The sequence below is a fragment of the Dinoponera quadriceps genome, unplaced genomic scaffold (assembly GCF_001313825.1).
Source record: "Dinoponera quadriceps isolate SergipeBrazil2010 unplaced genomic scaffold, ASM131382v1 scaffold4052, whole genome shotgun sequence".
NCBI lineage: Eukaryota > Metazoa > Arthropoda > Insecta > Hymenoptera > Formicidae > Dinoponera > Dinoponera quadriceps.
The window spans coordinates 6138-25819 of NW_014558520.1; the positions used below are offsets into that span (position 1 = coordinate 6138).

Genomic DNA, 19682 nt, shown 5'->3' on the forward strand with positions numbered 1-19682 from the left:
AATTTACTTGATAATATAATATTTCTAGATATTATAAAATATATAAAATCAACGTAGAAATATTATTTTTCATATTAGCCGAGGCTAATCAGGCTAACTCAGGCTCCCGCTCCGATACGTTCTTTCTCGTCCTCTCGTTTAATGTTCGTCAAGATGTTCCTATTCCTCGTTTGATCGCCTACAATAGAAAGATGTCAAAATGTATAAGCCGCCCACGCTACGGCCCGGCTCTGGTTAAAAATGTAATACGCAGATATTCAAAGAATATAAAATATACATTACTCGTCCACGCGCGCTAATTTCATTGTGCATTCTACCACTATCAGAGCTGTCCCTGCTGCTATGCCATTGTTTGATCGATGATTACCGGAATCTTGTCTATCGGTGATTCGTCTTGACAGTTGTTCGCATTATAACTGTCGTCCGATCCTGATGAGAACTTTTGTGAGGGTAGAACGAGGCGTGACATCTCATTTGCAGCGTGTCGTTATAAGTGTCGCGGCCATAAGCTGCAAATGAAAATTATGGCGATGGGAAATGCGAAACGTCGTAAGATGATATCATACGTCACGTAAATTTAACGTAAAGTTGAACCAGAATTAATCAGATTCTTTGATAACGCACTAGCGGGACATGCTTATGTTATATGCAGCGGCAATAATGGCTTTCGACCACTGGTCGTTCAAAAAACCGGTGTGTTTGTAAGTATCTTTTTGTTAAGCATAGAAAATATATAAAATTTAATAACATACATACACACACACACACACACATAATGAAACAAGTATGTCTGGCCGTTAAGTAATTGAATTTTGTTAACATTTATATATTATTTTAGAGGACATGCGAGTGTTTTGATTCCTTAGATCGTAAAAAATGTCAAGATCATCGGGATTATTCTTCAAAGGAGTACAAGTTATATAATTGTTGCTTGAATCTTGGGTACATTTCTTCACTCGTTACTCCATCACTAATTACATTTCGAAAGATTGATGTTTACGTTTAAATTTACAGAAAGATGGCTGTGCGGAGTAAAACGGCTGATAATGCGTATGACGGTAGATACAAGCATTTTCGGAGACCGGTGCTACCATTTATTGTGCCGAAAATAGAGACTACGGATATACCATACTATTTAGACCGCAAAGTTCTGAGCGGAATCTTACAGAGACAATGTTACGCCATATCTCCGAAATCGGAACCATATAAGAATGCAGGGACACAGACGGATTACAGAGAGAGCGAAGCGCAAACCGAGCCCTGGGAACCACCATATAAGATTGTTCCTGGTAATAATAACGTAACATTAAACATATTAACTTTTATAGAATTATTGTCCTAACATTATTGAAAGAATATTGTAACTCCTTTGTTCTATTTTATAAAAATTGTTGTGAAAAACCAAAACGTCGATACGTTTAGGTCACAACCCCGAGGTATTGACGTTGGCTCATTTGACTTGGGAGCATGGATTACCAGCGGGTATTCACGAGGTACATGTCATTAACAGGTTGCGAATGAAAAGAGCCTGGGAGGCTATCCTGCCTCCGATGGATACGCCAGCCAACATAAGAATGCGGAATTCAATAATAACAGCTTTGGAAATCGACAAATGGGCCTTTCGGGAATCGGTGAGTGTTTCAGAGTGTTCCAATTAAGCTGCTCGAGCTACTTATCGTATTCACTTCATCATTAATTAAAATTCATTATTAGCGCCGGAATTCACTTTCGTCTGATCATTTCAGGAGATTCAATTCATAATGGATTTGCGATTAAGACTGATGAAAGACTTCTCGCGAAATCGTGACTCTGTGTATAAGAAGAAACTGCAGGGTCGTTTCGGTAGGCTTCAGGACAAACTGAAGAAACGTCGAGACGACCGAGTCAACAGTATCAGGCACGATCTCGAACGAGACCTGCGAAAATTGTACAGAAAACAATGCGGCAGGCGACCGCGCAAACTCGACGTAATCGAGCGACATTCCGATCCCAAATCTTCGCCGCAAATATGTTTCCGGGAGCATCCTCAGAGACGGCACGAAGCATTGCGGAAGCAATTTTCGGGCGAAGATTACGTCGAACGTAAGTATGCGAACGAAGCACGGACAATGGTAATTAGCTCAGCAGAGAGGAAAAATTGCTCTATATATTTTTAATCGACCTCACTGATCCGTTATCGAATCTCAATCATTTGTGCTGATATTAACATCTTATATGATTCATTTGATTTGTTCGACTTATCCACTCGTTTAAAACACTCGAAAGAAGAAGAAGTGGATACAACGCTCAGCTGGTTGCCGACTGTCGAAGAACCGAAGGTGATTAGACACAAATCGTGCAAACCGGTGGACATCTGTATCAGAGAGACCAGGTGGACGGAGGAGAAGCTGAAGCAACTTCATTCCGACCTGAAAGCGATCCGATTAAATGTCAAATCTGTGAACTCGGTTTCGCGGCTGATGAAGCGTAAATACAAGCCGACGGCTCTGCCGGTTACACCTTGCCGATCAGGCATATGGGACAGGAGGCAGAAACAACTAGAAGAATCAGCTACGTTCATTCAGAAGATCGTTAGGGGTAGAGCGATGCAATGTCTGGTACGGATTATTTGTTACGTGGAATATTCATGAAATGCGCAAAGACCCGAGGAATCTGCAATTGTAATATTCGTATAAATATGCATTTCTTAATCATTGATTGTAATTATATTAGTGTTCTTAAGTATAAATACCTCGAAACGATAAAGTGTTATTTCTTCTAGATTGGTCTTGTAAATTGCTCTTCTAGATTGTTCCGCTTCTGGATTGCTCCTTTAGGATTGTCCTTCTAGATTATTCTTTTAGATGTACGAAGGACGTGATAGATGTAAGGAGCTGATCAAGGAATTACGGTCGACCGAGGCACCTGAGCAAGATGATCGAGAAGATCTTCTTCGTGACGAGGAAATACGCGTCGTCGAATCACAGCCACTGCAAGACGGCAGATCTGTACAGGAGGATCGTCTGTGCGAAATTCTCAACTCTTTGGAGGGAAAGACAGTCTGCGGGACGTTGGATCTCCTTAGCAAGGTAATTTCCGCTTTACTCTATCGAGAAGTGGTTCACGGATTTATACTCTCTCCTTCGTCTCCAGGAATTGGTGAGATTAGAGGATGAACGTAGAGCCCATGCCTACGCTCTGCTCGCTGAGAGGGAGAGATGTATGAGGGAGGCCGCCGAAGCCGGTACACGGCAGATGGAGCGTCATCGACGACGAGAATTCGATGAAATGTTCAGACAGATCGTAAAAGTGAATCAGGACTCGGTGGAGGCTTATTTGGAAGATATCATAAAGGAGGGCGTCGATTGGGTATCCGAGAACACAGCTAAAGAGCACATCTTAGAGCTCTGCGATAAGATAGACGACGTATCGAAATATGCTACGGAAAAGTAAGACGCGCGTCGATGACTTAATGTGAAAGTGAATTGTAAAAGTAAATTATGTAAGAACATCCTCGCAAAAATGACGTTTCTGCAGCGCGAACGACACGGCTGAAGAGGAATTGGTGACGGATATGATTTACAATTTCGTCCTACCTGAAGTGGAGAAGCACGACATGAGGAGAAATATTCGCGATCGACAGGAAAGTTACATGCGACAGGCGCACGAGTCAATTTACGAGACAATTTTAGATTTACCTTCAATCGAGTCATCCCCAATCACCGGTCGAGGGACTTTCATTGAACACGAGGATGTGCAAACGATTTGCGTGGATGATACGGTAAGAACCGATTCATCACTGATATGTAATCCTCGTACTAATTGCGAATAAAAAGATCCGCGATAAATTTGATCAGGAACGAGTTATCAGAGTGGAAGAACTAGCAACCGATGAACAGCCGTCGAAGATAGGAAGCGAACAAAATTAGGCCGGAGGACTCACGCTTGATACTCGAAATAAAATCTATTTCATCTTTCTCACGGTAAAATTCACCGATGTCTCTTCTTTCGTTAAATCGACACTGGCGCATTCAGTTCAATGAAATGTTTATTATGTGTATTTCACCGCGACATGTAGTTTATTGTCTTTAATCTCTCGCTTCGTCTCTTCAATAAATGCACGCAGATATAAACGTTTTTTAATGGATTTTATGCAGCATTTATCTCACATGTGCCTTATATCAGCAGAATCGCGAGTAATAATCTTACAGTAAAACGCTATAAATTTGCACAAAAATGTCTGTGCACCGGCCGATCGATATTGCGTAACGGAACGCAAATAATTAAATTAATTAAATATATTATTTCTCGTAAGATATTGGCATTGTTTTTCCTTCTCAGTGGTCCGAGGTGAAGTGACAAAAGAGGGCCACGTTTCGAAATTTGCTAACACTGCAAACCTATAGTTCACATCGCGTATACCATAAATTTTCTGTACTATCAGCACATTTGGAAGCACTCTAAAATAGGTCTGTTCATAACTGCATAAGTTGTATTGTAAGTTGTATTGTGTGCACTTAAGATGAAGTAGATACGAGGGTGGATCAAATATAAACGAGCCTTTTTAAATTGCGCGCCTGTCGGCGGCGTGAGGGGTCTGCAACGTTTTAGACAGTGGAGGGGGGTCATGTGAAAGGCAGTAATAACGTTGGCGCGCCACGTACTTCTTACTCTCAGCAGCAATCACGAATCACGAGCGAGAAAGAAGTACACACTGCAGTTGCACAACGTGTTATTATTAAGTTTCTCGTCAACGAAAATGTAAATGCTGCTGAAATTCGGTGCCGTTTACCGTCCTTTTTGAAATGCATTACACCATTGCTTCACCCGAGACCATGAAAGGGTTCTTTCCCCGAACTGTGCGATCGATACAGTTGTGTTAATCTGCGTATAAACCACAACTATATGCGTGTGAGGATCGGACCGTCGAAAGACGTTACAAAACCTATTAACATACATACATTATTACAATGGAAAATACGCCTGACTAACCCTTTGAGTCATATTACTTGAGAAATAGAAGTACCTCTGACTCCATCGGTTTCCATATCCACAACCTCAGTTTCTCGTTAAATATAGTGGCGACTCGTAGCGGAGATTCTGGAACTAAATTGCAGCAATAACGGGTCTAATAATTCCGTAAACCCGTTATTTCTGTAATTTGGTCAATCTTTTAAGGCTTAGAGCTTAAAAAATTGACCAATCACACAGTCGATTATTCTCCTCATATTCGACTATGATTGGTTTTTTATTTTTTAAGTCTTACGCTTTAAATTCTCATTGTAGACCCCGCTTAAAGTCTACAGAATCGGCGTAACGATGTGCCTCTAGAACTTGGCAACCTTGGTTTAGTTATCATCATCAGGACACCAACAACATGTCAAAGCCTGTATGGGTTTTATTATTAGCTATTCAATGTTGTCTCGTCGCAGATGCAGTTGGCTCGATAGGTGACAAGTCGCAGATATATAATCAATGTCTGGCGTTATGTCGCAACAGCAACTGCAAAGATGGTAATGACAGCTGAAGTTTGCTTTCTCGATTGTCTTATTTGCTTCGACTCCTGTCGAAGTGATGCAAAACAAAGATTGACAATGCCAGAATTCTTTTTTAACGATCGGCATAGTGATTTAGAAGCATATGATATTCACAAAAATAGGATGAACGGCATATTTGTTATTTTATAGGTATCGTACTTGAGTATTATTTTTATAGATTTTATATTTTAACTCTTAATTTAATATCTTAACTCTTAAATGCATAGTGTTGCAAATTTGCAACATATTTATTTTTTCTCTTTGTCGAGATTAAAGGTACACTTAAATGTGGAAGACCAAATTCTTCCTTAGAACGAAATATACAATCCAAATGGCACAAAGGCAATGCTCAACATATGCCTCAGATTTTTTTTTTAATATTTTTCTCATTTTCTGGGACTACCTATGAACCTAAAAAAAAATAATTCAGTAATAAAAAAAAATTCATGCATTTAAGGGTTAATATTTTGACGATTGATATAAGTGCCAGTTGAGTATCAGGTTTGATTGTTATTTGATTAATTCGTTATCGAAATAACTCCAGCAATATATTGAGACACTGAAGTATGTTTTTAATAAATCACGTAATGTATATTTCAGAAATAGTTTTTAAGGTACCACCATCTTTATGGTTAACTTTGTTAAATTGGTCCTGCAAAGAAGATTGTAGTTACATTTGTACATGGAGGACAGTTGATTCTTTTATATCTCATGGATTAAAAGTGCCGCAATTTCATGGAAAAGTAAGCAATAACAGGAAGATATAAGAATTTTGTTTAATTTTTCAGGGATAGTAAATGTGTGTGAGTTGAAAAGTTATGGCTGTTTTTATAAGAATGGTGTTATTAGTGCTACCAAATATTTTCAAATATCAGTGTGTTGTGGAATATGAGTTGCAACATATAGTGCAAAAATTCACCTATTATTTTAAATTATAATGGAAAAAGTAAATTTTTGTATTTCTTATTCTATTATTCTATTATTCTTATGCTTGCAGTGGCCATTCATCCGCATGTTTGGATGTCAGGAGCCTGCATCCGTTTTATTCTCAATGTTAAATTTCTATGCCCATTGGAAGATGTTTCGAAAGTTTAAGAAACGGGTCGGCAATACCAATCCTATGTTTTATGCTTGGTCATATTTTAGCATTGTGAGTATAATAAAATATATACTAATATACTAACCCGATGCAAGCAAACTTTTGTAGTAATTATTTAGCAGCAAGATTTTTTTAGAAAGATATCCCAAGATTTTCACGGTGATACTTGCCTATACCATAATACCTATAATTTGGATTATGTTAGTCATTCGTCCTTTCCCCATAGTGACTTGTAACTTTGAAACCTTTAGCTGTTTATGAAACAATAGTGTTTTGATCCTGTTTATTGTAGATATGCTTGAATGGATGGTTTTGGTCCGCTATATTCCACTCACGAGACAGACCATTTACAGAAGCGATGGACTATTCTTGTGCGTTTAGCATGGTACTTACACTCTTATACTGCATGCTCTTAAGGTAACGCATCCTAAATCTTATGTATTTCCAGGCATAAATAACTAATATATCGAAAATAATATTAAATTGCAAGAATATTTTAATTGATAATCTTTAAGATGATGTGCAAAGTTCGAAAACAAGAATCTTGATTATTTTCAGGATAACATATAGAAACAATAAAGTATTTATCATGATAACTTGTGGATACGTGAGCATCTTATGCATGCATTTATCGCATTTATGGTCGGGCAAAATTAATTACGGTTATAATATGACGCTGAATATTCTGATAGGTGAGTTCTACAGCATGATCCATTTTCTATGAAAATAATTATACATATATACATAAGGATAAAATATATATGTTTCCAGGATTAGCAACTTTTACAGTAACAATGTTATGGTGGTACGTTAATCGCGCTAAGTTATTTTATGCGTACTTAATCGCTTGGTTCAACATATTGACCGTTTTCGTCACTCTGCTCGAATTGGCAGACTTTCCGCCCATTTTCTGGGTACTCGATGCTCATTCCTTATGGCATGCTAGTACAGTTCCTTTAACTCTACTACTATATAGGTAATTGAACGTGTGTGCCGTTTAATATTTATGTAATATAAATGTGTTTACGCGCGCGCTCTTATATATTTATTTGCAGGTTTATGATCTCAGACTGTTCCCATCTGCAACATATTATAATAAATCATTCTTAGACATTAACCATAGGCAGTGAAAAATTTTATGTGGCTTAATATCAAATCCGTATTTCTTTCAAAAAATTCAGGATAAGAGCGAAAATATCAATTTTAACTTGAACAGATCTACTCCTTAGATGTGATTTCACGTTAATATATAATTAATATATAAGTATTAGTTTTGTGCCATATTTGTTACATTTAATATAAAGGTATTTATTTTGCATTTTATATAAAAATTTTGTCTCTAATGGATATTAAATACGTGAATTTAATGTATTTTACATGTCTAAAAAGGAATTAAGAAATATACACTTTTAACTTATATGTCTAAAATTCTTACGCTACACACTTCTTCTGGAACATTTGACATGAGGATTGTGAATCATGTGTAACCGATATCAGAATAAAGTTTTATTTCATAATTAATAATAAAATGCATTAAGATATGTTAATTCTATCTGCTACAGATAAATATAGACTTTAACGTATCATAACATTGCTAAAAAAAAAAAAATCTTTTGAAAAATATAATATTAAGAATATTACTGCAATAAAATTTCTTAATATTCATAATTAAATATACACATATAAATTTTTTTCCCCTTAGGACAGAGCATAATAAACATTGGCAGGAAGATAGTAACATTATAAATCTTTACAGATTTGCACTCTTGTACTTATATAGCAGCGGATTCGTTATAAATACGTTGTTTATGTGCAAATCTTTCCCCCTTTTGGGCTTTGCATATGTATAAAGCGTCGAAATGCGAAGATGTGAAAAATCCTCCACTCCTTCAATTTTATAGATATTTACGCTATGACTGAAGATACCCCATACCATGATTAAATGTAGGCGACAATAGATTGCGTGAATGTTTAAGTACCCACTTATCGCTGTAACAGAGCAAATATTTCTCCCTTATTAGATACTTTACATTCAATATTGTCGCTCCCACGCTAGTTAAGGCTCACTGGATACTTTTCCAGACGTGTCCTTCTGTCGCGACAAAACGTCATAAAGCTTGATGTTTCGTCAAATAGAGTACCTAATACAGTGTACAAAAACCTTATACAGTCATTGAATATATACTTCTAAGTCAAAACTAATGTAAAGACGTGATGTAAATGTAACACGTAAAATATATAAAATTGATTTTACATTACGCGACGGAGAAAAAAAGAAAAATAGCTGTCTCTCATTTATCACTCATTGAATTTGTGAAACAATATTTAAGTTGGAAGCACCTACATAGGGTGAGCAATCGGACAACAAATGATTAATCTTGAAAATCAGGAATATTTAAATGTTCTACTTTTTTAACTCATTCCGATATCTCCGGACTCATCGGATATACTTGATCATTTGATTCGTAACGTTTTGTCACTCGATTTTAATCGTTGAACATTTTAATAATTGAATTTTTACCTACTCTCGACTTTGAGATATGAAAAACTTTTACCTATTTTGAAAAAATAATGTAAGTGAAAAATTGTTTGCGGAAATAGTTCTATCGGCCGCGTTTATCAAACCGACCTCCGTTCTCCGTGTAAAAATAGCGCGGGCGAGGAACGATATATATTAGCGAGATTGATCCTTCATTTCCGTATTGTATAAATGCTCTTCGACATATGCATATGCAAATGGCACGAGTGAAGCGATGCACAAATAAGTAACTATTATTCTTCTATCCGATATAAAATCACCGTCTCTCATTGTACTAAGCGACATACGTTGATCCTAACATTCACTGACTGAACATCCTTTGATTCCACGCATCCGAACTGGATCCTGCAGGCTCTCGTTTCATATTGCGACGTAGAAAAACCTCGTTACACGCTTCATCTCAACGAAATTACCCGACTATTCTGCAATCGATCTTTCTTGACGAGAAAATAAATACTCGGAAGTACTGTAGATTTTTTAACGATCAGTAACCAAATACTGAAAATAAAAAGAATGTGTGAGAAATTGACGATGTCTTCCTTTTCCGGAGACCGAGAACCTCACACGAGACGTGTGAATGTTAAGATATTCGCTTAGCATACAATGAAACGCCCGAATACGCCTCGAGAAAGATTTAGTACAACAATATCACAATCTATTTTATCCACCTTCACGTACTACTACGTAGCTGCTCGCGTGTGCATCGACACACGCATCTTCCCCTCGAAAACTCAGGCAGTGTGAAATCGGAAAGCGAGACGCGCACGGATTGCGAATCTCTACTCCTCCTCCTCTTTATCTCATATAAGTACCCTCGTTTAAGTAATTTATGATTAATTCGTTGCAAACATTACTCGAGACTTGCTTTGATTTGTTCGCGCTTCGTGCGTCCTTCAGTGCTTGAATAACGACTCGTTCTCGGGATTATCGTCGCGATTATGCTTCTCGAGATTTCCGGACAGGGTCGGGTCCGGGCGTCGCCTCTTGAAAAAGCCGAGTTTCCTCAGCACCAACGTCAGCAGAATAAACAACAATAAGCCCGCCACCACGGCGACGATGATCACCCACACCGGTACCGGCTCGGCTTCTTGCTGGTCCAGCAGATCCGGATAAGCGATTGTCTCGGCCTGTGTAACGGAACAATCGCGTCAATAAATCTGTAGTGAATCCCACTACTTACCAATGTTATGGAAAATCGCAATAGCTTACGATAGCGTGATCGTCCTTCAAGTTTTCTTGCTGTATTATAACGTTCGGGGGTATCACTATCTTAGCGTTGGAGCCTATCTTGACCATGTCGACTTTCGGGTAATCCTCGACCAAGGTGGAATTCCAGAGTCTAAAATTAGTCATTTTTTTTAAACACGACAAAAACATTAAAATATCAAGATTCGATGTAATGCAATAGGATTAACGCATTTATACCCAATTTAACGTTACAAGTGAGAAGTAAACGTTAATTATATACAGTACCTGGCCATATTATTAGACGCACTTTTTGATTCCTTAATAGAATACAGATTAGAAGGAGAAGAAGAGCTACTGATTCTATTTTCACTCGATTAGAATAACTCTCGGTGTCAATCAGCGCTTCTTTTACCTCCGCAACCTTCTGAGCCGTCAAATCACTTATTTTGCCCATGATTTTTGTAAACGATATCAATATTTCAAAAATTATATTATATTATAAAATAATATTATAAAGCTGGTCCTCGGAAGCCGATGAAATGTGAAAAAATTAAGGCGCGTCTGATGATACGGACAGTGATTGTATGTAATCTGACGGATGAGAAATTAATTTTACAGACATCGTCGTTACAACCTTGCTTTAACAGTGATGACAGCTTCCTGCTTCCTCTGCAGATTGTATATGTAGCACGTGATGTCGAAACACTTCGCTGTGCCGGCTTTACAATTCTGTAACGCAACATCGTCCGTCTGTACCGCTTGATTTCAATGAAACCAATACCTATATTAAATTAGCGGAATTTCACCTGTAAACCCCCCACAAACTCGGTTGCATTTCCATTCGGAATTCGCTTTTCCGAATTTCTCCCTCGATATAGGAGATACAATGTACGCCGCTTTTAACCTTGGCCGAGACCTACCATCGCAACCACACGGTGTCGATGTCCGTCCTTGTCGACGATAGTCCGCGTATTCACCACTTTCTCCGTATCTCGCGTTGTTCTTACGTGATTGGTGTGGTTGTACAAAATCGGCGGTGAAGTTGAAGGCTGCAACATGTTGTCGACATCGTCGAAGTTGTCACTGTCCTGCAGCTTCAATGGATTAACTATGTGCCCCGGCGGCAGAGTGCACTCACCGTCCCCTAGAGCTAAATCATTTTACATTAAGCATTAAGCGAGATCCACAATGAGAATTTAAGCTCTGAGCCTTAAGAAATTGACCGATCACAGCCACGATTATTCTCCTCACATTTGACTGTGATCGATTAATTTCTTAAGGCCCAGAGTTTAAATTTTCATCGCAAACTTTAGACATGTTATCGGCTTTAATTGAAAGGAGACTGTTGGATTTTTTTGCATAATTAGTTTAAGAAAGTTTCAATTTCAAAATTTAGTCACCAAATTACAAATTAATTTCATATCAATAATACTGTAACGTTGACTGTGTATTTTAATATAAATATAATGAATCCCTCCTTCTCTTTCATAACGTGTGCGAAGCTCATATTAATTTAACGAGAGACCAATTCTCAAATTTTTACATCATATATTAGAATAACACGCTGTGTTCTCTCGCACTATCGTTTTTTTTCGCGGTACCTTGGATAGTCGGCAACTCCTCCATGTACAGCAGCCACTTGCCGTGCGCTTTGTCATTCGCCACTTCGTAAGGCCATGAGATGCGCACTTCCAGGGTGCTGACTTTCCACGGTCCCTCATTGAACACCTCGTAAATATGCGACACCTTCGGTCCTACTTCGTTCAGGTGTTTTATCGCGGACTCACCGACCACAGGACCACCGTAAAATGCCCACTGAGTCTTCGCGCTCCTAGAAGTTATCAATTTGACATCGGTTAACCTCGAAAGGGAAAGAGAGGGGGAGAGAAAGAGAGTCAGTTCCTTCACATAGAAAATATATCACCATAAACTGTTACAAGAAAAATAGTAAAAAAAAACTTTTGTCCTTTAATTTTATGCATTATTTTATCATTAAGAGGAATGATAAATTTCCGGTTGACTGAACATTGAAACGACGTTATAATTGTTACCCCTTAATCGAGAGTTCAGCGCGCTTCAGCACAGTCGCTTGCAACACGGCGGGTCTCTTGTCCTTGACCTCCCTCGACGTGGAATTGGCGAAGATCGTGAAGCCCAGCTGGGACTCGTTGTCTTCGAGGCCCTTGGGATCGAATCTCACTTGTATGTCCGCGGTTTTGTTCTTCTGGAAGGGATTGCCGATGGAGCACGACACCACGGTGGCATTGTACAGATTGCAGATCACGGAGTCGTTGCTCTTGCTGGCGATGTAGCTCAGGCTCTGCGAGTGAACGATGAACAGTTGAGCCTCGTATGCGGACTCGCCGATGTTCGCCACGTTCACCTCTACCACTATCTCCTCCCTCTCGCCCAAAAGTAGCTCGTAGAAATCCGGCTTTACGGAGGAAGCTGACGAGATAAGAGAATTCCAATGGTTAGAATGAAGGATCGCACGGGCATTCTTGGTATGTTTAGCAGCAAAAAGCTTCTACAGATCTTCCCAATACAGCGATTTCGTACTTGAATGTCGAAGAGAGCGCTATTAACTGAATTTCCGGCCAAAATTATGATGAATTATGAGAGAAGAAATTAAAGAGTATATATAAGTATATATAAGTTCACAAGTGTGGGAAGAGAAACCATCTTACCCGATAAATTTAGTTTCGCCTTCACTTGCAAATCGCTCTCGCAGATATCGTCATTCCCGCAGTCCTTCTGGAAGACCGCCTCGAACACACGAGCGGCCTCTTGCTGATTCAGTATCGGGTAATTCTTGATGTCGGGCAGAGCGGCGCCTTGGGGAGGCATGACCGGCTCTTCTTGTATCAGCGAATAATTCAGGCGGAATTTAATGGGAGACTGTATGTCACGCGTGTTTTCCTGGTAAACATCCGTGATAAGATTAGACGGACAGACAGATAGACACACACACACACACATTCTAAGAAGGCACAAGCGAAGTCGAAGAAATGAAATACAGTCCAATATTGGTAGTCAAGTTTGTAAAGGCGCAAAGGAAGACTACATTTCAGGAAGACAACAAATAATGCAAAATGCAAAGATCTCGCAATAACCGACTGCAAAATTCACATTTTCACTCACTTTCAGATAAACGACCTCCCTTTGGCAGTGTGTAAGTTTAGTGGTATCTAAGGTGACCGTTCGATTGATGTAATGGTGCCGCGAACTACCATCCGTGGCAAACCAAACCCTTGAGAATTTCTTAGCCCCGGCATAGGTCTCCGCTTCGATGTAATAGTTCAATTTTAAATTAGACTCCTCCTTCACCAACGATTCCGTCTTGCAGCAAGCCTCGAATGAAAAACTGCAAATTTCACCACATATAACGTCTCACTAATTGCAAATGACGATCGATAATTATTCCTGATTAATAATAATACTTATAGTCAATATCTATTAAATAGGAATTTCTACATATTCAGTGAATCATTCGGTTGTTACTGACCATGTGTAATTCGAGTCTGGATCGACCGGGCATCCAACTTTATTGGGATCGATGGGCTCCATCTTATCCTGATACGTGCCATCCTTCTTTTCGTAACGTACGTAAGTCGAGATGTCGATTATCTTCTTCGAACGGAGAAGCGCAATCGCATCGTCCTCGTAAGCACCGATCAAAAGATCCGAATAACCATTGTGGTCCATGTCGATACCTCCGCTTAGAGAGTAGCCAAACGTTTTCAATGGCGAGGGCAGATCCTCGGCATGTATCACCTGTGCATGGAACGATTCATATTGGTACACAGATACATAATCTAACTACGAGTAGAAATCGAAGGCACAGTGACATCGCCCTGATGAAAATATTATTCATTGTTATTCCGTCCAATATACGGTGGTTTTCAATTAAATTCAGTAAATTTCAACAGTATACTTCAACTTTCCTTATATTCGAGTACTGGTATACTAACGAACTTGATGAACAGTGAAATAAAAGTGACTGAAAAATAACCGAAACGCATAATAAATGTTTCAAAATAAGTCGTAATTTTCATCATGAAATTCGGTGTAATTCGCTGTGGGATATAATAAAAATTAAAGTACGATTCTGAAAAGTAATGAAAAAATTCTTGAAATATTAGACATCGTAAAATTCACCGAATCAAACCGAAAACTGCGCGTATCAATAAAATGGAAGTCAATTGGAGAAGGTATTTCAGGAAAAATATTTCCATCGTGGCGACCAAGAAGGTCCACTACCTGCGATGGCGTCTTGATTATGCCGTTCTTGGAGCCAAGATAGATGTAGACCGTCCCTTTCCCTTCGTACGGGGCGCCAATCGCCACGTCTTCGTATCCGTCTTTGTTGAGATCGCCCAAATTCGTGAGCGCGAATCCAAACCTATCGTGAATTTATTAATTCACCGTTGTACATGTTTAACACAACTCACGCGAATAATGTGTCAAGATCATAAAAAATCAACCTCGATTCTTCACGGCCGACGAGCTTGACGGGCAGACACCTCTCGTCATCCTTCGTGATTCGGCATACATCCAGCGCGGTATAGACATAGACAGCGCCGCCTTCCACCTTGTTGAAGTAAAACGGCGCCGCCACGATCAAATCGGTCAGTCTGGAACGATCAAACGCACGAAACAAGTGCACGTTTGTAATATGTTGATTACTTTAAAACTGATTAATTTAAAATAGTGGAACATACAGAAGATGTAGGCTACACGCAAGATATGTTAAACGCAAATATATCTCCTCACGCACTTGTCTCCGTTCACGTCTGCCGAGGTGATCTCGTATCCATAGCTCGAGGCGAACTGTTCGCCGTCGAGAACGAGGGTCACCTCCATATCTGGCTTGTAGTCGTATCTGGTGAATAAAACCACCTGCCCGGTACCGTTGGAACGCGGCGCACCCGCGGCGTAAGCCAGACCCTTGCCGAAGAAGTTGCCAACCGCCACGGACATTCCTGTAACCGCGTGCCAAATGTCGAGGCTTGCAAATCTAAAGAGAAGTTTCTCGCGCGAGAAGATGGGATCTTTGAGAAATGAGAGCGATTTTCCAAAAATTTCAAGGATCAAGTGCACACAATTATCTTCCTTACGGGGAAAAAGTAAATGTAGGTTTTAACCTAAAACGTTAAAAATTTTCCCGAACAAATTGTTTTAACCATCAGGGAGAGGAACCGAAAAAATTCGCGGAAAAATTGAAGAAATAACCGGTCTCGATTTTTTCTGGACAGTTGAAAACCAATTACGTACATATTACACCTACCGAGATAACTGTACTTATTCACGGGCGACAAGTCTTGCATCGGCGCGCTGTAAACTGTATTGTCACGGGTCAGGAATTCGTCCGACACGGTGAACAGATACACAGTGCCCCTCCAAGTGTGCGGACCTGGTGTGCCGATTAACACGCGATCATCCACAGTCAAGAAACCGCTGGTGCCAGCTTGACAGTAGCCGAACTGTTCGTGCGCTCTGGAAGTGTCGAGGAGAAATCTTACTTAAACCGATAGTTAGAACACATTATAAACATCATTAAATGGTAAAGTTATCAATCGAACGGCGATAACATCAGGGTAAAACTTAAAAAAAGTCAACAAAGGTGATAATTGCAAAACGACCATTTTGGAATGCGCACAGAACTTTTTTTTTTTTATGGTACTTCTCAGTGTGTATTAAGCAGAATCTATAATGAGAATCTGAGCCTTAAGAAATTGATCAATCACAGTCAATTATTCTCCTCATATTCGATTGTGATTGGTCAATTTCTTAAAGCTTAGATCTCAAAGAACCTATTATAGACCGAAACTTAGAGGAATATGTACTCGAAAATAAAAGTAAATATAAGTAAATATCAGTAGCATTACTTGTTCGTGGGCTTTCCGGAACATGGCTTTTTCAAATCATTATATTTCAAATCTTGAGTCAATATGTAACATTGGCCCTGACCCCATCGAGAGTCAAGCGTTTTGACGATATGCCGGTGTGCACATACCTGGAAATAAACAAGTTAACGAATCTCTGTGCATAGTATAACACAATTTGAGAAAAACAGAAGGGCGGTATTGTATTGACGTAAGACAAATTTATAATATTTTTTCCTTCAATACACGATAATCATCGCTTTTGTCATTCTCAACTTACCATTACTTTACCTCCCATCCCCTGACTGCGTACGGTAACTCCTAGCCATTGATTATCCTTTATCTCGTCCGGACCTGGTGGTACTAAGTCCTCTGACTCTATATCTGTAAAGAAGAGAGCAGTTAATAATCTAATTTCGTAAGCACGATCTCAAGAAAAACGTTTTAGGTACGACACTTCCGAACAGTTATTATTCTTTTAACATTCCTCAGTACTTATGTGATAAATGTGCCAAGTTGCAAATCGTTGTACAGTTGTTTCAGAAAAAATTTCTGAATATATTTTTCGGGCACTCCCGAGGTAAAAGGACCTTTAAATTAAGGATTTTGTACACATATTTCAATCAAAAATATTTTATTATCATAAACAGAGTCAAAGGCGATAAGAAAAATAAAGATATTGGAAGCAAGAGCAAATGGAGTAAAAGTTACATGAATAACATAATATAAACATATAATAAATATACATAATAGCTAAAATAAAATAGCTAATATTATATTGAAATAAGGTAAATAGAAGTAAATAAATCACAAGAAACATATATTTTCTCACATTGAAAAATTAGTGCATTATGTTAGTATAGTTTTATGAATATAAAAAGTTCTAATGTTCTCGATTAATTAAATAATTGTTCAGAATTTTGGTCATATAAAGGCAAGATATTGTGTTAATTACATTATGCGATGATCATGCAATATGAGTGCAAATAAAAAATGCATTTTATAAAAAGAAACAAGGGATTGGACGATAATGTTAGTAAAGAATGTCAGCCTATGTTTATTGCGTAAAATTGCTATGAACAATTACATAGTTATATAAGCTATTGTTAATGTTATCATAATTGCCAGTAAAACAGTCGCAAAATAACTGTTCAATCTTATCCTATGTTATTCGGAAGAAGCTTCCATAGCAAAAGGATTATCATACGATAAATCTTTTCAGGGTGATAAAATGTTTAATCGCATGCTTTCATTCATTTGCTCCTGGATATTCTAATTCAAGGAGAAATATATGCAATATAGGTGGCAAACTGCGTCAAAATTGTGAAAGTCTTCATTCAGTTCATTCTGCAAGGACTCTGCTGAAATGTTTGCGCACTTACTTGAATCGTATAATTCGTATTCGTACGGTCTGAATAACAGACCATCGCCCTCTGGTTTACCGTAACATGATTCAACAAAAAAGTATCTTATTATACATAACACAAAATTGTCTGATAATTAAATAAATATAAGGTAACTAAAATCGTAACCGAATAAATTTGACCACATTAAATATTTTTTTAAATAGTTCGTGATACAAAGAAATTTATTTTACAAATATTCAATGATATAGCAGGATATATTATGATAACTTCTTATGATATATTCCCTCATACTATAATACTTCTGTTAGAAATGAATTTTTATGTAGTATTATTTTAGAGAGAGAAAGATATATATACACATATATATATATATATCTTTCTCTAATATATGTATATGTATATGTGTATATATAGTTTCATCTCATATATGCTATATTAATATAAAAATAGAATTTTTGAAACTATATATTATAAAACATAAATATATACAATATTGTAGCTTAATTAAACGTATTATTATTGAACATAATTTTTCTGAAAGTATTGTGGCAAATTATTATGTTCTGACAATATTACTATAAGTACATTTCAAGTTATCACAATGAGAATACAGCAATAAATATATTCAAGTTATCACAATGAGAATACAGCAATAAATATATGAAAAACATACTCAATCGTCCATCAGTAATGACTTGAGTACAATCTTCTGTATAAGTCGTCAGCGGACACTGCCATAACGCTCCTGATCTGTTTGTTCCAGGTTGCTGATTCTGGCCTAGAGGTGCACCCACTAGCATCCTACGCGAAGAAGTTTCTCAGAATATCGGATAAGCCAGAATTAATTTCTCCGAATGCCAACAAAATACGTAAAACCAAAAATCATTATCAAAAGAATCATCACAATCTGTTTTAAAAGAAAGCAATGCATCAAGTCTTAACGTTCAACAAGTACCACACAAACTTAGCGAAACTTCTCTCCAGTTGATTCTTCAAAATACACACAAGAAGTTTGACAAACAAAAATTGAAGCTGGTTTACATTAGTCATTTGAAGGAAGGTCTCACTAGGTTTGTGTAGTCGAATGTTAAGACTTGATGTATCGCTTCTTCTTGAAACAGATCATGACGATTTTGCCACAATTTTTGTTCTTATGTATTTGGTTGGCATTCAGAAAAAAAACATTAACAAGTTTTCTTCCCCGAGAAGAATAGCCTACCAACTCGTGGGCTTCGGCGTTTGAGGCTTGATTTCTTGGTGTTCGGCCACCGAGTAACCGAAATAGGAGCCCTTCAGTCCCCGTTTGATAACAGGTATTCGTGGTTCCAGATTAAAGGCATGCGTAACGCACACACTCAGAGCTAACCACAGACACAACGCGTTCACCATCGTCGCTGTTCTTATATATATATGTATATACATATATATATATATATTTCACCGGCGATATCGCGACGTTTCTTTCGTTCGCCGATTCTCTCTGCGCGAGAACTACCACTATCGTGTGATTCGTCCCTTTGCCACCATCACAATCAGCTATCCACTATCGCACAATAGCTCACGCACTCTTTTTACATTTTTGAAAATACATAACCCACCCACACGTCGGGCGTACTTTCACGAGGCTCGGTGTGATTCATGGCGTTGGACGATCGTCCATCTTCGGAACGAAACCGTCGCAATCGCACTGCCTTCAGCGCACTCTGACAGACCACGGTGTGAGTTACATCAATATGGCGTGCCTCCCGGTAATTACGAACGGTTCTTACCTGTGTTAAACTACTTTAATGAAACATTGTTCTCTCTTAAATGCATCTAATGACATAGCAACCGATGTCAATGCTATTTTATTTCTTAGTTCCCGAGAGTTTCTGAACCTTGTTTCATCGATAAAAATGCATCTGTTGGCCTTAAACATAAGCCTTAATGTCTCTACACAATAGGTATTTTAAGCCTTTAGCCTTAAGAAATTGACCAATCACAGTTAATTATTTTCTTCACATTTGACTGTGATTGGTCAATTTCTTAAGGCTAAAGGCATAAAATACCTATTGTAGGCCTACACTAACCAGAACTGAGAAAGAGAGA

At 38.2% G+C, this 19682-nt stretch overlaps 3 protein-coding genes and 1 long non-coding RNA gene across 7 annotated transcripts; 2 read left to right on the top strand and 2 right to left on the bottom strand.

The window, feature by feature from the left end:
- LOC106749901 lies at positions 1–5164 on the bottom strand. Its single transcript, XR_001374895.1, has 4 exons — positions 5006–5164; positions 4772–4924; positions 283–509; positions 1–178 (listed from the first exon to the last, which is right to left on the bottom strand). It is a non-coding gene; the product is annotated as an uncharacterized LOC106749901 (long non-coding RNA).
- LOC106749899 (protein MAATS1-like) lies at positions 516–4569 on the top strand. 2 transcript variants are annotated; one of them, XM_014629819.1, is made up of 9 exons: positions 516–942; positions 1015–1289; positions 1423–1631; positions 1746–2082; positions 2266–2597; positions 2844–3068; positions 3133–3428; positions 3517–3760; positions 3837–4569. In XM_014629819.1, the coding sequence occupies exons 2-9, from the start codon at positions 1019–1021 to the stop codon at positions 3906–3908; spliced, it is 1986 nt and encodes a 661-aa protein (XP_014485305.1). In that variant the 5' UTR covers positions 516–942; positions 1015–1018; the 3' UTR covers positions 3909–4569. The 2 variants fall into 2 exon arrangements, with proteins under 2 accessions (XP_014485305.1, XP_014485306.1); XM_014629820.1 differs by lacking the exon at positions 516–942 and having other exon boundaries at positions 1207–1289; positions 1511–1631.
- LOC106749900 (post-GPI attachment to proteins factor 3) lies at positions 4804–8032 on the top strand. The gene is made up of 8 exons (XM_014629822.1): positions 4804–4890; positions 5266–5492; positions 6117–6259; positions 6514–6666; positions 6908–7032; positions 7174–7307; positions 7387–7591; positions 7671–8032. Exons 2-8 carry the CDS (start codon positions 5357–5359, stop codon positions 7723–7725), a joined length of 951 nt encoding a protein of 316 aa, XP_014485308.1. The 5' UTR covers positions 4804–4890; positions 5266–5356; the 3' UTR covers positions 7726–8032.
- On the bottom strand, positions 7612–19253 carry LOC106749898 (integrin alpha-PS1). 3 transcript variants are annotated; one of them, XM_014629817.1, is made up of 19 exons: positions 18814–19253; positions 18268–18395; positions 17610–17660; positions 16508–16611; positions 16231–16358; positions 15630–15838; positions 15120–15324; positions 14827–14976; positions 14603–14744; positions 13848–14116; positions 13484–13706; positions 13030–13261; positions 12394–12790; positions 11944–12173; positions 11263–11492; positions 10977–11071; positions 10364–10493; positions 10020–10281; positions 7612–7695 (listed from the first exon to the last, which is right to left on the bottom strand). In XM_014629817.1, the coding sequence occupies exons 1-18, from the start codon at positions 19014–19016 to the stop codon at positions 10048–10050; spliced, it is 3360 nt and encodes a 1119-aa protein (XP_014485303.1). In that variant the 5' UTR covers positions 19017–19253; the 3' UTR covers positions 7612–7695; positions 10020–10047. The 3 variants fall into 3 exon arrangements, with proteins under 3 accessions (XP_014485303.1, XP_014485302.1, XP_014485304.1); XM_014629816.1 differs by lacking the exon at positions 7612–7695 and having other exon boundaries at positions 8113–10281; XM_014629818.1 differs by lacking the exons at positions 7612–7695; positions 17610–17660 and having other exon boundaries at positions 8113–10281.
- Positions 19254–19682: the final 429 nt, after the last annotated feature.